Source organism: Zonotrichia albicollis, chromosome 3, assembly GCF_047830755.1.
Source record: "Zonotrichia albicollis isolate bZonAlb1 chromosome 3, bZonAlb1.hap1, whole genome shotgun sequence".
Taxonomy (NCBI): domain Eukaryota; kingdom Metazoa; phylum Chordata; class Aves; order Passeriformes; family Passerellidae; genus Zonotrichia; species Zonotrichia albicollis.
Window position 1 is genome coordinate 10,175,421 of NC_133821.1, and position 21,562 is coordinate 10,196,982.

At 44.9% G+C, this 21,562-nt stretch overlaps 1 protein-coding gene across 2 annotated transcripts; it reads left to right on the plus strand.

Moving 5' to 3' along the window:
- The first annotated feature begins 1,192 nt into the window (after positions 1-1,192).
- FERMT1 (FERM domain containing kindlin 1) lies at positions 1,193-19,685 on the plus strand. 2 transcript variants are annotated; one of them, XM_026793279.2, is made up of 14 exons: positions 1,193-1,354; positions 5,911-6,144; positions 7,563-7,709; positions 8,249-8,462; positions 8,898-9,000; positions 10,172-10,279; positions 11,129-11,260; positions 11,400-11,449; positions 13,509-13,633; positions 14,171-14,277; positions 14,832-15,053; positions 16,058-16,182; positions 17,828-17,969; positions 19,028-19,685. In XM_026793279.2, the coding sequence occupies exons 2-14, from the start codon at positions 6,045-6,047 to the stop codon at positions 19,199-19,201; spliced, it is 1,749 nt and encodes a 582-aa protein (XP_026649080.1). In that variant the 5' UTR covers positions 1,193-1,354; positions 5,911-6,044; the 3' UTR covers positions 19,202-19,685. The 2 variants fall into 2 exon arrangements, with proteins under 2 accessions (XP_026649080.1, XP_005486875.3); XM_005486818.4 differs by lacking the exon at positions 1,193-1,354 and adding an exon at positions 4,288-4,438.
- Positions 19,686-21,562: the final 1,877 nt, after the last annotated feature.

The following is a 21,562-nucleotide window of genomic DNA, read 5'->3' on the forward strand; positions in this document are numbered from 1 at the left end:
TCCACAGCCTCTTCTCTCAAATCAGTTGTTCACAGGCAGCTGGGAAGGGAAATAGTACTTACAATTAGAACAGGTCAGGATTGGGACCAGCCTGGAGATAAAAGTCAATGTTTATTGACTGGCCTGGCAACCATCTTCACTTGTATTGATTATCTCCCAAGCACCATTTTTTTCCAATTTGATCAAGAGTTTGTGATCTTGCTTTATTTATTTAGTGAACAAAACTCAAGAATGTGTTTCTGAGCTGAGCAGCAGGCTTGGTTGTTCACCAACCAATTCACACCTGAATTTTATATTACCCTATGGTCCATACAAAATTATTTGCTCATCTGCAGAGGTACCTTTATTTAAACAATAATAAGCAGGCAGCTCACCAAACTGTCCTACAAAGATCTGAAAAGCCACTGAGTCAAGCCAGTGCCAAGAAGCAACAAAAGCAGAGTTACTCCCCATGACCTCAAGGATAAACTGCCTCTCAGCCTGAGCTTAAGTAGAATGCCTGAAATTTGCCCCAGCTGGGTCTGGCTGGGGTGGTTAAAGGCCTCTGTGTGCCCTCAGGTGACAGAAGGCCTTGGAAGCCTTCAGGAGCTCTCAAGTGCCTGTCTCCAAGGATGGCTGATATGACACGTGCGTGCATAGACAATCCAAAGAGATGAGCATGATCAGAGCAGCTCAGGGAGCAAGCCTAGGGGAGCAAATATCCTGTGATATTATCTGTGGTTTGACAACTTCATAGTTCTCATGAGAGTAACCATTTGCTGCCCATGGTGTGGGTGCCCTTTATATCTCTGCAGTCTTTCTCCAGGGTATGAGTTTAATCTGAAAGAATTTTTCCTTTATTTATCTCTGTTTCTCTTTTCTGTCATTAATATGGTTTTTCCCTTTACCTCATCACTGTACCACCATGTATAAAGCAAGAAAGACTTTCTGTAAAAATCTGCCTCATGGAGAAGCTTTTGCCCCCTTCCTATCAGTTCAATCTACTTTTACTCTGTGCCTCAGTTCTAACACATCCTCACCTCACAAACACACCTTTCTGTTCTTTGCCATTGCACCCTCGGAACCGATTTTCTCCGGGTAGCCTCAAACGTGTACAAGCACCCCTGGAGCTGCTCGATGGCCTGGGGCCGTGGATGGGGTGCTGTCTGTGGGCAGCGGGCGAGCAGGACGCCCTGAGCACCGCTGGGGCGGGCAGCGCTCCGAGCCGCCTTCTCCCACCGCGGGCGGGCGGGCAGAGGGAAGGAGAAGGAAGGAGGGGCCGCTTCCCCCGCTCCTCCCTTAGCGCTCTCGGAGGCCAGGTGGTGGCGGCGAAGGGCGCGGGAGACGAGGGGAGCGCTGCCGGCGGGAGCGGCAGGTGAGGAGCGCGGGGAGCGCGGAGCGGTGCCCGAGTGACCGGGCCCGGGGCACGGGGGCCGGTACGCGCTGCCCCTGGGGCGGGCGGCAGTGCCCAGAGCTGCGCCCCAGAGCCCGGGTTGTTTCTTTTACAGTCCTTCCGTGGGGCCGCCGGCACTTCCTCAAAGTGCAAGTGGCGCTGCCGAGGGTGCTGCGGGCCCCCCTGGCACCTCCGAGCTGCGCCAGGCACCAGAGACCTCGGGACCCCTCTTGACCTTAACCCCGCGTGGGTAGCGCCTGGCTCCAGCACGATTCACATCTTTCTCCGTTGAAGTTTGGGGCTGTGAGGGCTAAAATCTGCGGAGAGCTCGATGTGCAGAGCCACTGGTGCTTTTCGATAGCTGCGCTGGCCGCAGTGCGCCGCAGAAATCCCGAGTGGAGGCAGCAGTAGCCCGAGGACACGTTTCTGGCCTGTGTGATCCACCCGTGCCAGGCCTTGCAAGCTCCCACGTGGAGCCCGGGAGCCGGGGCACGTTCCCGAGCAGATCCAGGCTTGAGCTGGAGGCTGCAAGATGTGGAGCCCTGACGGTTTGGGTTTGGTTTGGTTTGGTTTAATTCTGAGGGGTTCCTTGTCCTCGTCGCTTTGCTTGCCCCGTTTTCGAGCCCAGGCTTTGTTTGTGCTGCGTACTCCGGTAGATTTACAAGTGTTTGTGTTGCCTTATCTTCAAACTGAAACCTCCTGGTTGGAAGAGGAAGTGGAGAGGTAAAGAGCAGCTTTAGGGAATGATGGAGTGCCAGGATTAGTGCACTGAGGCCATGCTTTTCCAAGCTGCTGAAAGAAAGGGTTTCACCCACCCCTTGGGCTGCTCATTTTCACCCGTGTCAGCACAGGCATTTGTGTGCAGAATTAGATTGGGAAGTGAAACCTAATTTATAGATGCCCAAAAAAATCCAGATCAGTTCCTAAATGTTTTCGCTGGCCCAAGAGGGCAGATGAGACTGCTGCTTTTCTGTAACAATATTGGTTTATAGTGGAACAAGGGTGGGCAAAAGTAGAGTTCATCTGCCAGACTGCACCCCTGTGCTCCTGAAATAAAATCCCATAGCTCTCATCCTTTAGCCATGGATTACTTTTGAAGTTTTTTATTGATGCTTAGGAGCATGACTAGGGGCATTTTGCCCTTTCTATAGTCAGGAATTTTGTTTTGCTATCAATACATTGCAAGGAGAACTGTGCTGTGCACCTTGTACTGCACTTGTGCTGAAAGCCTCCCCTGCCTGGAGACCAGCTCGGGGTCTGGGTCTTGGGTGCTTTAGGAGAGCCACAGCCCTTCCCCTCCACAGGTACCCCCTGCTCTAGTGCATACCTAAGCTCATAAATCCATGTGGCACACGGCAGCACAAATTCAAAACCCTTTATCCCAGGGCAGGAAAGGCAGTGTTCCCAGTGTCCAACACAATGCCTTTATTTACCGAGGCAAGCCAAGCAAACCTCTTGGATAAGTACCAACCCTTGTTGGTTTAGTAAGTGTTTAGTGTAAAGGTGTAGGCTGGCACATGCAAGAACCCAGCTAACAACAGGGCCTGCTCCATAGTGAGACTTGGGCTCTTGGAGTCACACAGTTAGGAAGCTGCAGCTCTCTGACTTTGTGCTCTCTGTGTGTGTCTGTAATTTTGGAACTTCAGGGCAGGCTCCCAGCCCCTTCCCAGTGAAACTCGCTGGTAAGGTGATTTCCCTCTAAAATGATGGCTTTGAGCAGGTCAGATTATTCATTTATAATGTCATTTGTTTAAGGGGAAATCCATCTAATCTTTAACACATACACATTCATTGCCTTTATGTTTGGAATCACTTTCCTTGTTAGTCGATTTTGTCATTATTACTTCATCTCTCTTATCTTTTTGACAATACATTTTGTAACAAAGTCATTGACATCAGGTTTTTAATTACTATGTACTCATTTTTAAGAAGAACTACAACAGACTGTAACGTTGTTACATCTCTTCTGGCTGAGTTATTTTCTATGTTGAAAGCAGTCTGAGTAGGGCCCCTTCAGAGAGAGTCTGTGAGCTGGGCTCTCGTGTGTTGTTGAAAGTTTGCAATAAATGGAATTCATCCATTTTAGTGCCTATGCCTCAACTGCAAAGGCCTTTTTTCAGGACAGAGAGCTGTCTCACTGCTTAAATATCACAAATCCTGCCTGCAGCATCAGTTACCTTATACCTACAAGCTCTTTCTTCAGCAGAGCCCAGCTGATGATAACCAAAGCTTCTTCTTGGAGCGTCTCCTGTAGTTTGGCTTGGCATGATTACTGTTCACCTGTCCTGGCAGGAGCCTGGTGGGATCTCAGACAATTCACCCTGCTGAGAAGGACACGTGCCTACATCCCTGTGCAAGTCAGCAGGAACTGCAGATCTGTGTCTGGATAATGCTGGCAGAGAGCCACTAAAGTTGTCTCCCTTTGTATGTACCCAAATAGGTACAACTGCTCTCTGGATTTGGTCCCATGGGAGCAAGCTGGCAGAACTGCAAAAGTAAACTTGGATTTGCAGTAAAACTTAGAGCTCTAAGTGTACAAGTCAACAAAATGCCTTTGTTCCCTGTAGGCTTTACATTGTCCAGGCTGGCAGATTAGCACTGGGTGGTGGGAAAACCCAGCTAAAACTGAGCTATATCTACCCAAATGGAGGCAACTGGGTTGGGGGCATGGCAAAATCAGAATGAAACCAAAAAATCCCACATTCCTATCTTGCAAGAGCAATTGCAGGAGCAGAGTCTGGTTCAGAGGTAACAAGATAACACTTCTGAAGTTCCTTCCAAGGCTGCTGTGAAGTCCTGGCAGCATGGAATGATGTTGAGACTGTGGAGAAATGCATTTGTTTCAGAGTGGAGGAGAAACATCCTGTTCGTTTGGTTGGTTTGCTTTTGCAGAGCTTACACAGACCTTTCCCAAGATGGTTTCCTCAAATGAATATGGGTCACACACCTGGGACCTCTTGCTGACAGTTGACCATCAACATGAAGGTGTAGATAAGAAATTTTCACTACAGGTCACAGGGGATCTTCATGTTGGAGGACTGATGCTGAAATTAGTAGAAAAAATCAGTGAGTAAAGACCTGTTTCATTTACAGTGTTACTAAATAATATGTGCATCTTTCCCTCTCTGAAGAAAAGTTTGTGTGTTTTGAAATGGTACTCCCCCATTTCTGTGTTACAGCAAATTGTGTGTGGAGCTTTTTGTGGTTAGAAAACCAGAAACCCCTCCCTGTGTTCCACCCTCTGTGTTACCATAGTGCCAACAAAACTTTGGGGTTGCCTTTCAGTAGAAAAAAATAATTAAACCAGACTACTCAAAGTCCCTTTCCAGCAGGATGGTACAGCTGTGTGGTTTGGGGGGCAGGAGAGGTAGGTGATGCCCTGTTTATGCACCCATGGCTGTCAGACAGGATCACTTGTTAAAAGGCACTTCAGGAGTTCCTGTCTCCTGTGCTGTTGTGGTGTTCCAACCTAAGTCTGAGCCGTGGTATCCATTGCATAGACACAGTAGGGAAGAGCTGGGAAAAGCCAAGACTAGCCAAGTCAAAGTTAGGAAGTGAAAAGTAAAATCCCCTGTGTGCAGGGCAGCACAGGAAGAGAATGTGAGATCAGTTCTGTCACCCACTCTGCACACTTAGACACTCGGTTCAGCCGGAAACTGCTGGTAGCCACAGTTTCCACTGAGTCAGAAGAACAATTCTTCACAGTATTCTTTTTTAATATTCAGCTGGTGTGAAAAGCTTTCTGTATTAATATTTAAAGCAAATCTGTAACCGACTTGTGTCAGCAGCTCTCTTGAGACACAGCTCTCACCAGGGCACCCCGAGATAGGACAGGGCTTTGCTGTGTTATTTATGGACACGCTGAGGAACAGCCTCTGCCTCATGGAGCTGGTGAGGAACAAGGATTGGTGCAGAGACTGAAACAGCTTGGCCAAGATCACACAGAAGCTTTACCTGCTACTACATATTGACATCTGGGAAGTTATCTTGGAATTCCCATGGAATTAAGAGCAGCAATACTTTTATCTCTCTCCTTGTGCATGTGCTGCTACTCAGCTGTGTGTCACCAAGACTTCCATGGAATTGAAGCTGGTTCTTAACACTGAGATGAGCTGCTCAGTGCTGCTGCCAGGAGGCAGTGGAGGAGCTTGTGCCCATCTGGGTGACAGGAGATTTTGTAGGAGGATTTTCAGCTTGCACTGACAAGTTCTGAGCTGGAACCCTTTGTTGTTAGTCCTTATCCCAGCACAATCCCAGCAGCATTGCACCACAGGTAGCACCAGATTCAGGAGCTGTTCTTTCCCCATGGATATCCACAGACTAAGGCAGTGCCACAGTCAGCACCTAGGTTAGATCTTCAGGGAAAACAAAGCTGGTTCTCAGTGACTGCCACAAGAATTCAGCAAACAGGCTCTAGGTTGGGACCTGTAGCTGCTGCTTTAATCTAAAATATTTGTGTTTGCAGAGACCTGTTTCCAAATCAAATGTTTGGTATATTTGCTCCATAGTTTGTTAGTAACCATTTTGTATTTTCCTAGAAATAGCACAAGATTGGTCAGACTATGCTTTCTGGTGGGAACAAAAGAAATGTTGGCTTCTGAAAACCCACTGGACACTGGATAAATGCGGGGTGCAGGCAGATGCTAAGCTGATCTTCACTAATCAGCACAAAATGCTGCGGCTTCGCTTGCCAAACATGAAGACTGTGAGACTGAAAGTCAGCTTCTCTTCCATGGTGTTCAAAGCTGTCAGTGACATCTGCAAAATGCTCAGTAAGTAAAGATAAATCTCCCCTGGCAACTAAGCTGGAGCATTTATTGGTGACTTTGTTTTGCTGTGAAGTCCTTCCTCACAAAAGTGTTTATCTCAAAGAAAAATGTGAGACAGGTTTTTGGTGGGTTCAGCATGCAGTGGTTCTTTGTGATAAGTGATGCAAGCACTGTCAGCAATGTGTCCCATGAGCTGCAGGAGTACTGGATGGTCAAAGCTGGCAGTTTTTAGGAATCTTTGTCCTCCTGCAGCAGGACTTGGTCCTGATTGTTTTGTGACAGTGACTAAGAGCGTAAGATTATCAGTGTCCTACACCAGCCTTCACCACAGGCAATTTTACTGGTATCAACTGATTTATCACCTATTTTCACTAACATTAATAATATCCAACTCTGCCTATATGTGTTCACTTCAGATGTAGCATGTTTTAAATGTTCAAGACTTCTGTATGTCCAGATCTGTTCAGGTCAGGGCCCATCTAAGAACCCCAGCCCAGCCCATGAATGTCTCACAGCACTGAGTCCCCCACTCTTCCCAAAAATGGGGCATTTCCAAGCAGAGGGTTTGGAGCATGTGTGCCTGTGACCAATGGGAGTCAGTTGAGTCTACAAGCAGCCTTCGAAATCCCTTTGGTTTAGGGTAAAAATAGGGATTAAATTCCTCATCTTAATTTAGATCTTCAGAGCTTACACTCATCTTCAGAAGGGATTTACTGCCTCATATTGATCCACTTTCAATTTCATCTCCTAGCAGTAGATTGTGAAAGGAGCAATGTCTTTATTATACCTAACAACTCTCATATAATGATGCCATAATTGTCCAACTGGCATCTGGCCAAATTAAATGTTTCTACATTTTCCCTCCAGGTTGAGTCAGTACAGAAACACTGTAACTTTAAATGAGTGAATACTGTCAAAAATGTCTTTGCTTACCCCAGGGTAAAAGTGTTTTTCAGAAATGAAGGGCCAGGTTTGTGACTGGAAATACCTGTCTGGATTAGTAGTGCATTAGAGAACAGTGAGAACCAAGACAGAATCTTGTATGAGAAATGCATTGAATAATAAAAGGCATGAACCTCAATTACAATGGTTCTTGCTTATCCATAATTCAGATATTTCACAGAGGTTATTATGCTCACAGGTGACTGCAGAGCTGTTAGGGAGAAAGAGCTTTTTCCTGGCATTCTAAAATGCAGTTACACTTCCTACAAAAGGAGATTTAAATCCTGTCCAAACTCACTCTTACAGCCCAAAGTCTTTGGCCTTGTTATAGAATTAGTGGATTTTCTACAGCTTCTACTTTCAACCTGCTAAAAATAAAGTCCAGATTGCAACATGAAGCTTCCTGAAATGCTGTTACCAACCATGGGTGCTCTTTTGGATGTAATCATCTTGCTTCACTTCCCAAACTGCCTCTGTAGATATCAGGCGGCCAGAAGAACTCTCTTTGTTGAAGCAATCAGAAGGCACACTCAAAAAGAAAAAGAAAAAAGACAAGAACAGCAAAGAACCAGCTACAGAAGATATTTTAAACCTGTGCAACTCTCCAGTGAGTTCTGGATTACCAGGTAATGAAAAATCAATATGATTTTATTGTTCTGACTGGAAATCAGAAGGAGGAAGAAATTCTTTGTTACACAAAGGAGGCCAGTTTCATGTAGGATGGTCTCGGAGACACAGTGGGCCTGAAATCAGTGGCTTCAGGAAATCTCCAATATGTCAGTATTTCCCTGTTGTCCCTAGAAATCATTTCTCATTGATATGAGAAAGGCCACACTAGAAAACAGATTGTGGCCCTGCACACAGGATGTGCTGCTGCCCTTTGAAAAAGAGGGACAAGAATTAAAATATTCATGAAATTTGGCAACCTGCAAGGAAAATGAGGAATAAAGGCTTGAAAGCATGTGTTTCCTGTGTCCAACACAAGTGAGATCTCATAGAGCAGCAAAGAGCATTTCTGTCCCTGAGGTCACTCACCTGTGAAAGGACAAGGGCAGCTGCAAACAGCAGAGATAGGAGACTGTCCTGAAAGCAAAGGGTTTTTATGATGGGAAGTAGTGGACAGGACCATTTTTCATGGCAATAACGTGATGCTCTTAACTTGCAGCCAATTCAGGTTTGTACAGCAAGACCATGACGCCCATTTATGATCCTGTCAGTGGCTCTCCAGCTTCCTCCACCGTGACCTGGTTCAGTGACGGCTCCGCGGCTGAGCAGAGCTGCAGCGTCCTGGCCCTCAGCCAATCCCCCTGCTCCCCAGAGATGCTGGCAGAGATGTACCAGCCACGCACTTTGGCTGACAAAGCCAAGCTCAATGCAGGGTAAGGTGCCTCTCTGAGACCCTTTGGGTTCAAAATGAGGAGTGGTGGCATTGTGCAGGCTCTGGACTCAAGTCTGTTGTTAGATGAGGGTAAATTCATTTGAGCACAGTGGGCACAGCTAAAGGACAGTTTGGATAGCAAACTCCAAAGGCTTTAGGTAGACAGTGGAAAGAGATGTGGATAAGTTCAATAATTTTGCATTAAAAACAGGTGACTGAGTTCTGCACAAGTAAACATTGCTTATTGTATATACACAGAAAATGGAAGTTGGAAATCTATATGAATGCTCCACCTTCTCGAGTTACATGAATTTCCCCTAGATTCAGAGGAATTAGAGCTGTTTGTTCCTACTTTTGTTTCACAATTGCGCTGGAGCTCTGCAGGTGTGATGATTTCTCCTGTACAGATGGATCTGTGGGTTGTTTTCTTCCACAGCTGGCTGGATTCATCTCGATCACTTATGGAACAAGATGTTCAGGAGGAAGATCAACTTCTTCTACGCTTTAAATATTACACTTTCTTTGATTTGAATCCCAAAGTAAGAGCCTTGGTTTTATTGCTATTCATTGTTTGCCTGTTTTCATGTCAAGGAGCTATACAGCAATATAGAATATATATAGCTCCATGTAGAATTTTAGCTGGATTTGTAACAAGCCCTTCAGAGAGATCAAATTCAGCTTTTCTCCCTCAGCTATGGCTGCTCTGTTACCCTCTGGACACTGAATTGCTGTTCCCCACATGAAATGAGGTCTTACATTTAAAGATGGGATCTGAAGAGCACCAGAAACAGTATCCCTGTTTACAGAGGGTACAGAGGGGCTGCTTTACTTTCTGCATCTCTTTTAACAGGAAAAAATTAAGGGAAGACTAGACTAGCAGTATGCTAAATGACGTAAGGAGTCTTGGTTTTGAAATTTGGCTTTACAATTACGTTAATATTGCACTGTCCTCATTGAATTTCACAGCTTTTCTGGGCTGCAGCCCTCAGAAGAAATCAGGGCACTTTCCAGTTTATTTGGCATGGTTTTGGGTGAAATGGCACCCCCACTAAAATCCAGGTACATGTCTCAACTTCAGCAGCCCAAACATTTCCCTTCTCTGCCCCAGCCAGCCCTGGAGCCATAGGATGAAATGCCCAAAAGAGCTTCAGGCAACCAAATATCTCTCCTCTGCTGGGAGAGGTCACACTCCAAGGTTTGCCCTCCCATCACCTACATTTCAGCAGCTCTGGGCCTTGAACATTTCTGTGAGTCACTTCAGCTTATTAACCAAGTAGATAATAAGGAGTAATCACTATCCAAAAACCAGCTAGTGAATTAAAGCAGGTCTGGCAAATCTCAAGCCAGTGCAAAGCCAGACAGAACCAGAAGTGAAAAAGTCAAGAGCAGAAGAAAGGAAATGAGGAACTAGAGAGTTCTGCAGGTCACATTTGAGTCAGCTGTGTCACGTGAGCGTGGTCTCACATTTTGGTTACACCAGTCCAAGGCTTCCTTCAAAAGGGGATGTTGGGCCTCACCTTCTGCCCCGGCCAGGGGCTCCTGGTTGGTTTTGGGTAGGTTGAGCCAGCCGTGGGAGCAGGCACACAATCTCAGGAGCTGGTACGGGGCAAGGAGGGAGCAGAGGAAGGAACCAAGGCCAGAGAACTGTGGATCAGCTGCAGTTGGCCCGAGGCTGTGCCTGAGCCCCTGGGCGCTGTCCCTTCCCTGCAGTACGACGCCGTGCGCATCAACCAGATCTACGAGCAGGCGCGCTGGGCCATCCTGCTGGAGGAGATCGACTGCACCGAGGAGGAGATGCTCATCTTCGCTGCACTGCAGGCACGTACCCCAGCCCGGGGCTAAAGCTGCTCCCCCAACAGGCATGCACAGGTTAGGACAAGGCCAGGACACAGCCCAGGAGCTCTGCTGGGATTGGGGTCTGCTCCTGGGGTGAGAAACACTCAGCAGCAGCCATCAGCTAAAGCAGCTGAATTCGGTGGCAGCACTAACACCATTAGTCACACAATTATGGAAACAGTTACTAACGTTATCTGCATTACTAACATTATCTGCACTTTGATATCAGTATTAGTATGAAGTGTGGCTTCCCGTACCAGCTACCATCCCTTCATCTCTTCTTCCTGAAATTCCTGCAATACACCATGTGTACACCATGTGAACATTGCCCAACAGCCAGGAAAATGCCACAGCACAATGTGAAGATAGGGACACTATGGAGTACTTGGGAATTGAACATGACTGAGCATGGCTTAGTCTCTGACCATAGGTAATAAAGCACAAACTTGCTTAATAATCAATTCCTTCCTTTTAAATGTAAACAGAGCTGCCAAGAATTCACAGCCTGTCACTGCAGAGCACCAGAGCACTTTGCTTCTAAGTTCCCACCTTGTATGGATGGCAGGAGTAGGGATCCACACGTAGCAGCCTCCCAGAGCAGGGGCAGTTATTCAGCAGAGAAATAAAAACACTGATCATGAGAACAAGAAACCATTAGAGCCATTGCACAGGAGCCACAGTGGCCATGGCTGTTTCCTTGGGAAAAGCCCTGATTCCTGCAGAACTTCACACAGTTCTCCAAGACCCAGGAGACCCAATGATCTGTTTTGAAACACTGTGATTGTGTGTTGATAATTGCTGCATTGACTATTGGATGCTGTTTTATTTTAGTACCATGTAAGCAAGTTATCATTATCATCAGAGACACAAGATTCCACCTGTGAGTCAGAAGTGGATGAAGTAGAAGCCGCCCTTTCCAATCTGGAAGTGACACTGGAAGGTGGAAATAAAAGCAACATTTTGGTATGTCCTTTGGGATCCCAGAATTCCTGTTGCTGTGCCAGATCTGTTGACTCTCACGGGCCTTCCTGGTTCTTGATTTTTTTAACAGCTGATTAAAGAGTGCATTGTACTAAAGTTGTTCCTGATTATTCCTGATTAGGAGGACATCACAGACATCCCGAAACTTGCTGATAATCTCAAGCTAGTTAGGTGAGTTGTTAAAATTAACAATAAAACATACAAAACCAAAAGCTTACCCTTACAAGAGATCTCTTGAGTTTTTCATTCTAATCTAACAGTACATGTGGCAGTAATAAATTGACAAATCCCCCAGATAGGTCTAACCAGCCTAATGATATTCTCTTCCAGTCTTTCTCTTCCTGTTTCTGACAGTGTTGCTTGGCAAATCTCTGCCACTCCTGGGATGCTGGGTAGCTGTGTTTGCACTTATTAAAGACCCTGCTGTCTGTATTTCCTAGTGCTCCTCAGTCATCATCTCTAAACAAAACTGCCTAAGTTGTATTTTCAATCATATTTACCTTTTTTCCCCACTAAGACACCAGAAGAAACTTGCAGTTCTCCCTGAGAAGAATTTCTGAAAGTAACCCCAGGGAATGTATTTTTTAAACAAAAGGAACATCCAAATTACCCCTTTCGTACTGAACATGGAGTCTGTTCTAATATCAAAATGGGTTTCTGTGATCCCACTGTAGTCTCTTGTTTTATGTGTGATTTAATGACTGTAGAGACCTCAAGTCTGTAATGCCTTTTATCACAAAACAGTCTTTGTGTTTTAGAGAGATAAAGTGTTCTGGTTTATAAGTATTTATCAGATTCATCCGTTGACAGATGGTATTTTTAATCTAGGAACTGAAAACTGCACCTGAAAAATTTTAACTGTTGTTAACTGCTAACAATTGTTAATTATTAATTTCCAATTTGGAATTTTATTTGACATTCTTATTATGAAGGTGGCTTAAGGTGAAAGGGAATTAAGGCTTTTAACAATGGGTTATTTATTTTTCCCCAGCAGTAGAACAGTTTGCTTTTATAAGCATTCAGCAGTTATTTATCATCATGAAAAGGTTCCTATATAAATTATAAAGCCTAAGGCACTGTGGAATCCAGGTATTCTTCAAACAGCAACACTTTGTGGCTGTAATTATTTGATTAACTGTAAACCTGGATGCAAAGCTGTGCATGTCCCAATGCTTCCTGTGGTGAACTTTTATTCCTATTTATTCACAGTATGCACCACAGTAAATGCTGTTTTCAGGTGGGGACAGTATTGCGGAGAATTGCAACATTTTTTTCAAAAACAGCAAGAAAAAGCTTTCTAAAATTTTTTCAGCAACTTTTTCAGGGATATAAAATAATTTTATCTGTCTAAAAAAATTATAGTCTCTTATTTTTGAAGAGTGTAGCTGTATTGGAAAACTAAAAACCAAATTATTTGGTAGTTTTGAAAATATAAGGTTTTTTAATTAAAACATAAAAATTGCCATTTTCTAGAAAGGATTCTAAATTAGGATTTTTAGAGGGGATCTGGGGGTATATAATAAGAGTATATATAGTACATCACTGTTTTCCAGCTAATTCTATACTTTTTGTACCATCTTCTTAGATTTAAAGGGAAACACTGGATGTTTTTTTTCTTTTTTCTTCTTTTTCACTTCATTGGTGACCTTTGTCACTAACCATGAAGTATTTCTCCACTCAAATTTTCTCTACTCAAATGCTAACACCTCTGGTTTTCTGTCCTGGAGGGCCACAAAGCTTCTGTAAACTTAGTGAAGAAATAGAGTTTTGTTGTGTTAGATATGATTCAGATTAAGCCAGAAAAGCTGATCTCTGCTTCCTTACAATGAATATGAATTGGTTTTATGGGTGAAGGTATTCAAGATAAGGCAAGAAGGTATTCAAGATATGAAAAACTGATGCAAATTCATGGTAATAAATCAGGGTTTACATTTGTGCTACTGAGTTCATGGGAAGGATTAGCTTGTTAGAAGGGAATGGCTTTGATTAGGAATGGAGGAAATAAATGAGAAGAAATCCCAGATGGGATTCAGGTAAAATCTGGAGTAAAAACCATGCCCATACCAGGGATAACCTAGACTGGATCCAGGCATTTCCCACCCCCTCAGAGGTGTCATAACAAGCAAAGCCATGGGTATGGCCTTCAATTTCAGAGGCTCTGCAGTGTTTGTGAGGGTTAGCAATGTAATGTGATGAAATAAACCAATGGGATTTCTTTTTTTTCTGGTAGGCCCAAGAAGCTGGCACTCAAAGCTATCAAGACATACTGGTTTGTCTTCAGAGACACTTCAATATCTTATTTTAAAAACAAGGAATCTGCACAGGGAGAGCCTATTGATAAACTAAACCTGAAAGGTAGGAATTCTCCTTTCTTTGGTTTTTCTTTTGCATCTGTCAAGTGAATAAAACAAATCCCTGCTAGAGTCAGGAAGGCAAGCACAGCAGCATTTGCCTGGGAGCTTTTTCAACTCCTGAGCCTCCTAAGCAGGCAGATTGCACCTGCAGAAGAGGCTTACACAAAAAGGATTCAATAGTTCAACCTGAGCTGGGATTATCAGAGCCTGATTTGTAAAATACCCTGCACTGCTGCCTCTCCCAGCAGCTCCTCTCCATTTCCTCAGAGCAGGCTGAGGTTTGGGAGCACTCCCATCCTTTCACTTCCACGTGGGCTCACGTGCTCCCTGAGCTCAGAGCACTCATCACCCTGGCAAGGCAGACAGGCAGTAAAAAAGGAACAAAACCCTTTCATTAGGGCCTAAGCTTCAAAGCCTTGGCCCTTAGTCTCAAAGAACAACAACCACAAAGCACTGTTCCTTAGTGTTAAAGCAGTAATTAAAGCTACTGATATAGTAATGAAATAAATTCATTTCCTTCTGATTCCCTGTGATCTAGGATGTGAAGTTGTACCAGATGTAAATGTTGCAGCGAAGAAGTTTGGAATCAAGTTACTAATTCCTGTCGCAGATGGCATGAATGAAGTATATTTAAGATGTGATAATGTGAGTAATAAGACAAGAGAAAATTTGAATTCAAGATTTATGGCAGATTGTCCTGTTCCAGAATTTGTATAGAAAAATGAGGATGCTGCAGAGAGTTAATTGTCTAAATCTTTAGAAAATTTAAGAATGATGTTGTGACCTAACAAATACATAATTGTTAAATACATAATAAGGACAGTAAGTCATCTTGTGCTTACCATCAGGCTGGTAGGAAAAAAGCCAGAACAAACTATCAAAAAATAAAAGGAATTTACAGTATTTTGTTCCCGTGTTGTCAGAGAATTGAAGTTTGGATTTTGTTTTCTTTTTTCTTAATTAGAACTCTCCCTGTTCAGATGAGGAGAGCATGATAAGGATCTTACATTAGTTTTCAGTTTATGTATCAGATCAAATTGTGTAAAAAGTGTTCACTAGGTGAACACCAGTCATGCAATAAAATGTCCAAGAGAATCTATTTCAAGGTAGTGGATTTCTTAGCAAATGTAAAGCCTGGGTGTAGCTGGAGCCAGTCCAGCCAGGAAGGGAGAAAGAACAAAGCCCTGTCTGTGTTGCAGGAGGATCAGTACGCCCGGTGGATGGCTGCCTGTGTTCTGGCCTCCAAGGGCAGAACCATGGCCGACAGCTCCTACCAGCCCGAGGTGCAGAAGATCCTTTCCTTCCTGCAGATGAAGAACTGGACCATGTGTTCCCAGGCTGCCTCTGAGCCAGAGAATGTGGATATGAAACCTGAGTGCTTCGTCTCTCCACGCTACACCAAAAAATTCAAGTCCAAGCAGGTACCTGAGTGTGGCTGCTGGCTGGGCGGGGGCCATGCCAGGGCTGCTCTGGGATGAGGCTGGATCAAAGCAGCACTTGGAAGCCACCAGGACAACTCCCTGCAGCAGTCCTTTGGCCCTTTACAAGAGGCCTTTTCTTCAGATGTGTTGAGAATTTAGCTGCTAGAGAATAGAAAATTACAAAGTTGTGGCTAATTCCAAGTCCTGCACCTGCATAAATAGCAGTGTCCTTAGAGCCTAGCTGTAGTAAGATGACAAACAGTGAAAGAGACATGAGAAAAGAGAGATGTAACCCCTAAAGAATAAAGAAGAGTTCATAGTATAGTTTAACCAATAGATTGCTTAGCTTACAAAATATTCATAAGCTTATTATTTGCTGTATAAGTGTTTAATATTTTCTTCAATAAACTAAACCAAAAAAACCTAAGAGACCAAGACCAGACCAAACCTGAAAGCCCATGATAAACCAACTAGTGTCCTAGTCCCCTTCCTTCGACACAGATGAACACAGGGACAGGTGTTCTGGCACCTCTCCTCCATCCATACCCTGGCTTAAGTCACCCATGCTGTTCTGCTCCTGATAACACTGTTCCTTCCTGAAAGTCTCTTCAGAGTAGCAAAGGGAGCATTTTAAGGACTGGAAGCCACTGTTTCCATCTGAATCAGCAGGGTCTTTGGGTCCTCTTGTCCTTCAAGTCTTTCCTTGCTCTGCACCTAATTTCTTGTGCTGCTGTTGCTGTGCAAGAGCTCAGCCTGCCTGTCCTCAGGAGGGTCCCCAGAGCAGGGTGGGGAGCCAGGGCAGTGCCTCACAAACCCAGACCTGAGACCTTGCTGTCCTCTGCACTTGGGATGTGTCCCCAGGTGCCCTCTGTGCTGCATCTGCACAAACAGTGACAACAAAGTGTTGAACACAGCACAGACCTCATGATTTCTGATTTAGTGAAGGCAACGGGATTTTTGTTCTCCAGTCAGCTGAAAACTTTCTCTCTTCCTGTGTTTCCCAGCTGACTGCCCGAATTCTGGAAGCCCACCAAAACGTGTCCCAGATGTCCCTGGTGGAGGCCAAGCTGCGTTTTATCCAAGCCTGGCAGTCCCTGCCTGAGTTTGGTTTGTCCTACTACGTTGTGAGGTAACTGCACTCTCACATCAAGCTGCCACAGCGAGTTCATGCTCAGTGAATTGCAAGAAGTTCTTTGACACCCTGTTCCAAGCACAGTTTCTGGTTTTCCCCCGGAGATTTCTTTTAATTTTAGTGATTTCCATACTGCTGGTTTTGCTCTAGGAGTAGCCCCCAGTATCTCCATTCCTGGAGTGAGACTCTGCATCACATCTGCCTTGGTACAGACCTCTGGGTTCAGCCTGAATAATCTCTCACTAGCATTAAACCCTTACTGTCATAAACTCTCCAAAATGTATAAAATGCCTGTCTAATTGGTGTGCTCAGGTTTGCAGGATGTGTTCACTCTGACCCTTGCTCATTGCAACATGATAAAACGCTAATTCCTTTTGTATTTCATTAAGAAAACAGCAAATTATCCATTTTTAAGGCAAATCTGGAAGAGCAGTGAGCAAAAGAAAGGTCCCATTGTGTTCACAGCAGCTTCCTTGGACACAGCAGAGGTCTGACCTGCAGCCTCTTGACAAAACACCAAAAAGCTGAAAATTACTGACACAACCATAGTCAGAGGCACCTTCCTTAATTTATGTTTAGCACCCCTTCCAGTGCTGGTTAGGAATCATCTGAGGTACAAACTGATCTGCACTGCTGACCTGTGACTTGCCAAAATCCAGTGGCCTCATGTGAACTGTGATTGTGCTGGGCCTTGGATGTCCCAGGTGCCAGACTGTGCCTGGCAGTCACTTGAGAGAGCCCTGCTTGTTTGGAGCCAGAATTCTCCCTGAATTCCATGCCCAAAAATGGTCCCTGATCCTGTTGAATTTACTGCCACAGGTACAGATTTTTTGCCCCATCTGTCATTTTTAATCCTGTTAAAGACACAAACAAACCCAACACCTAAACTGCATTTTGTAGTGGTGAATTGCTGCAAACTGCTGGGCAGAATCTCAGTGGGGCATTAAGCAAAGCACAAATTGTGTCACAAATTTTCTCCCTGAGGTCTAGCTGCATCTAAAGAGAGAAGGTTCACAAACAGGATCACAAATACTGAAAGTACTCACAGCAGGCAGAGGAGATTTCTTCCAGCTTTCAGCATGAAGGTAGAGGAAGGTTGTTTCTCTTCCTAGCTATTCCCAACTCAAAAAAATTCTGTCTCCCAAAGATTTTGATGCTTTTGTATTTATTTTTCATCTCTAATCAGATGAAAGTTGAAACATTAAAATGCCTCAGTAATTTTGTAATGTGATATACTCAAAAACAGGTATATATCAGTTGTTTTGATTATGTCATTTAGGTTAATATAGGTTAATATAAGTAGAGGAACATGTTTCAACATTAGAGAAATGAAGCAACAAAAATTATTGTTGGCATTTTTTCCAGTAAAAATATAATCCAGTTCATGTATTTGGGAAGAACAGTATTTTTTAGCAGGAAACAATGAAATGGAAAGATTTCCCATCTTACACCATGGCTCAGCAGCCTGCACTTTTGCTTTATAACAAATCCTGTTGAAAAGATGAGTCCAAGCCCTCCTCAATCCCAGCTGTTGTGACTTTTCCCACGTTTTCTGCACTTCCAGAGGAGAGCAGCTGAAATGTTTCTCTAGCCAGAAACCACTGCAAAGCAGATCTGCTCAGAGGCTTTGGGTTCTTTTCAGGTTTAAAGGAAGCAAGAAGGATGATGTGCTTGGGGTGTCCTACAACAGGCTGATACGGATAGACATGGCCACAGGAGATCCCATCACCACGTGGAGGTTCTCCAACATGAAGCAGTGGAATGTGAACTGGGAAATCCGCCAGGTAAACCTGGGACAGCTCTGCCCTCAGCCCTTGCATTTCACACACTCAGGGATGCCTTCAGAAAATATCTTCAAGCCTCACTGAAAAGATTTTGAACGTGTGGTGACATGCTAGTCAATAAGCTGTCTGTAGTTTTTCTTAGTGGAGTCTGGAGTCAGAAATCAGAAATGAGATGATCACGTTTTAAAGGTTCCTACCAAGCTTGCTCTTGACAAGTTGCCCTTGATTTTGATGGGATGAAATAGAGACTCCAAGGTGAATTCCCACATGTTGTGTTTACTTCTCTGTCAGTAAAAATCTCATTTTAATCTCATGCATCATCCTCTACATGGTGGTGGTTCATCTCTATTGCAGACTGAGGCTACAGGAGCCCAGTTTGTCTTTCAAATCCCAAACTGAGATTGCAGGGCTGCAACTCTGTGTCCATGTGTGGTCCCTGATTTGGGGCTTCAAAGCTTAAATCCAGCTCTATAAATTGTAGATTTCTGGGGTGGAACTGATGTAAATTGAAGCAGCCTGGAAACTGTTCCTGCTTATGGAGTTTTGCAGCAACCAGGAGAGATCAGATACCCTCCCTACTGCTCTCCTGCAGTACTCTCTGCACCTGGAATTGTGGGCCAGGTTTACATTAAATCCCTCTCAAAAAAGGCAGAATCCACAATGATCAACTAGGCTCAGTTAGCTGCCTTTTAGAGCTAACAGTAGCTGGAATCAAAACCGGGACCCCAAAGGCAGATTTAAGGTCAGCACATAACAATGGGCAGATTAAATATTACTCATTAGACAGAGTCAGGAGTGCCATTCCTGCTCTTCCCAGTGCTCACTTCATATCCCATTGGGAAAAAGCTTAAAGATTTTGTTGCCTGCTTGACCAAGCAAAAATATTTCACCACCAGAGGGCCCTGCTGTAGCAGCAAATCCAAACCCAAGCAGGCCCAGAACTCTTGGTTGGCAGGGGCAGGCAGTGCTTTATCGGTGTTTGGGATCCAGCGGTGTTCTCACTCTTCTCTTTCTCCCAGCCTCTCTGTGTCTCATTTTACCACATCTCTTGTCCTTAGGTCGCCATCGAGTTTGACCAGAATGTGTCCATTGCTTTCACGTGCCTGAGTGCGGACTGCAAAATCATCCACGAGTACATTGGGGGCTACATCTTCTTGTCAACACGTTCCAAGGACCACAATGAAACGCTGGATGAAGAACTATTCCACAAATTAACTGGAGGTCAGGAATGAGATGGAGTAAACTCTTCCCACTGCCTGCTTCTTTTTAGCTAAGACTGCCAGAGATTAAACAAAAATATCTCTGTTAGTTGCTGACTACTAATTGGTGTTTGTGTCAGTCTTGTACTATGACTGGGATGGTTTACAGCTTTTGTTAAATACTGATGTCAGTTTTGTTAAATACTTAAGGTCACTGGATGCAGTTTGGCAACTCCATCATCAATCCTTGAGAAAATTGAATTATCTTTGTTTTCCTTTTTGTACAGCTCAATGTTTCTAAACCAAGAGTGTCCAGCCACTGGACAGTTTTTTAACCTAGTACTTTTAATTTCAGCTATCTGTTTGGGTATCCAGAACAAGTAACTTGACGATATGGTACAGTGAATTCTCTTCTCTGTTACAGCCAGGCAACTTCCATTGTTAAACTGGCACCTGTTAAAAAGCCCAGCATTTATTAGAACTAAGGCTGAATAAATATGTATTTTAAAGCTCCACAGTTTGTCTAACGTTTACCCTGAGAACACAGAACATTCCAAAGTCCCGCAGACAAAGCTATTGGAACTCCTGCAGTGGTTACTCAGTTGCTCAAAAATGTAGAACCCATGTCCACCTTCATCCACTGAAGTGGTTTTCTGAAAGCCACAGAGCGTTCATCTTGGCAACACTGGACCCAAAAGGTTCATCTTTTGAGGAACATTGTTACTTACCTGGCCGGAAAATGTGCTTTAGGAACTATCTAAAACTATTAAAGAGGCCTCTGAGTGTGTTTCTATTTCTGTCCCTGTCACTGTTTCACTGTGACATCTCCCTGAGCTAAGCAGCCCATGTGAGGTTCTGAAAAGCCTGTAGGAATTATTTCACATGTGAGCAAATGCCAAGAGTGATGCTCGGAGGGCTGGAGCCCCTGAGCTCTGGAGACAGGCTGAGAGACGGGGGTGCTCAGCCTGGAGAGGAGAAGGTCCTGGGGAGACCTCAGAGCCCCTGGAAGGGCTGTGAGAGGGCTGGAGAGGGACTTTGGCCAAGGGCACACAGTGATGGGACAAGGGGGAATGGCTTCCACTGACAGAGGGCAGGGCTGGATCGGACACTGGGGAGAAGTTCATCCCTGTGAGGGTGGAAAGCCTTGGCACAGGTTTCCCAGAGGAGCTGTGGATGGCTCTGAGGAAGCAGATCTGCAGCCAACAGCTCTGCCTGCTGGAAGGAGCAGCACACATCCACCCAAGTGAATGAAATTTGATACTACCTTGTAAAGCAAGGACAGAGTGAAACCGGGAGAATCCATGAAACTACTGGACAAACCAAAACTGGTTTCACATATCTAAAGAAAGACAATGGACAGGTGGTGTCATATCATAAAGGGAGGCTGCAGAAACCACTGCATAAATTCATAAACATCACTGGAAACTGAGAGCCCTGATTTTCATGCCATGTGCTCTGCTTTTCCCCAGCCCTTGTCAATGGGCTTCAGGGGAATCACTCCCAGTTTGTGCAGTTTAAACTACAGCTTTACATTTTGCAAAAATAAAAAATTACAGCCTGCTTCCTAGCCCTCTGTTCTTCCCTCTTCTCAGCACTTCTTGCACAGGCTGAGGGACCATCCAGTTTTCCTTCAGAAAAGAAGGTTCTTGACCCACTTGTCAGCTGCTTGACACAAGCCAAGTATTTTCCTCACGTTGTGAGATCCACCCAAGTGCAAACACTGGCCATATTAAAAGCCTGCTCAGGGTGCCATGGGAGAGCTAAATGCCCATTTTAGTGCCAGCACCTCTTCCACAGAGAGCTGCCCCCCAGATGAGTGTCCAGCCAGGCTCTGCAGTGAGGATGCTGCCCATGGCTGCCCGGAGCCCCTCGTTGGCAGTGCTGTGGTTGCTCCCCGGGAGGCACAGCCCGAGGTGGGCCCTCAGAGCAGAGCCTGTCCCCAGCGCTGCAGGGAGGCCCTGGAGCTGCCACTTGCCTACGTGAGCTGAGCACAGGAATGCAGGGATGGGGGAATGTGAGCAGAGCTGTCTCATTAGCACACTGTGGCTCATCCCATTGCCAAACAAGCACGTTCACTTGCAGTGCAAGCTGTCTCTGCTGGGATTTCAGAGAAACTAGCAAATATTTCCATTTTCTTTCCTGCCCCTCCTTCAATCTTACCCAATGTGTCACTGCCTTTCAACTGAATCCCTCACTGCTGCTTTGCAAGGAGGAGTTCTGCCAGCTCATCCTGGCTGGCTGGAAGCCCTATCCTTTGCCATTTTAGGTTTAAGAGAGTGATCCCCTGCTGATGCCCTCTCTCTGTATTTCCTCAGGTCATTCAGCTGTAGCTTTTCCTTGTCCCACTCACTTTGCAAGGCATTTTCACAACAGATGGGAAAGGAAACTGTTTTT

What these genes read in the sequence shown, in the direction of transcription:
- FERMT1 (XM_005486818.4), top strand. Translation starts at nt 4,288, where the DNA reads ATGGTTTCCTCAAATGAATATGGGTCACACACCTGGGACCTCTTGCTG. An exon ending in GAAATAAAAGCAACATTTTG is followed by an intron (nt 11,261 to 11,399) that starts GTATGTCCTTTG and finishes ATTCCTGATTAG; the next exon opens with GAGGACATCACAGACATCCC. An exon ending in TTGTCCTACTACGTTGTGAG is followed by an intron (nt 16,183 to 17,827) that starts GTAACTGCACTC and finishes GGTTCTTTTCAG; the next exon opens with GTTTAAAGGAAGCAAGAAGG.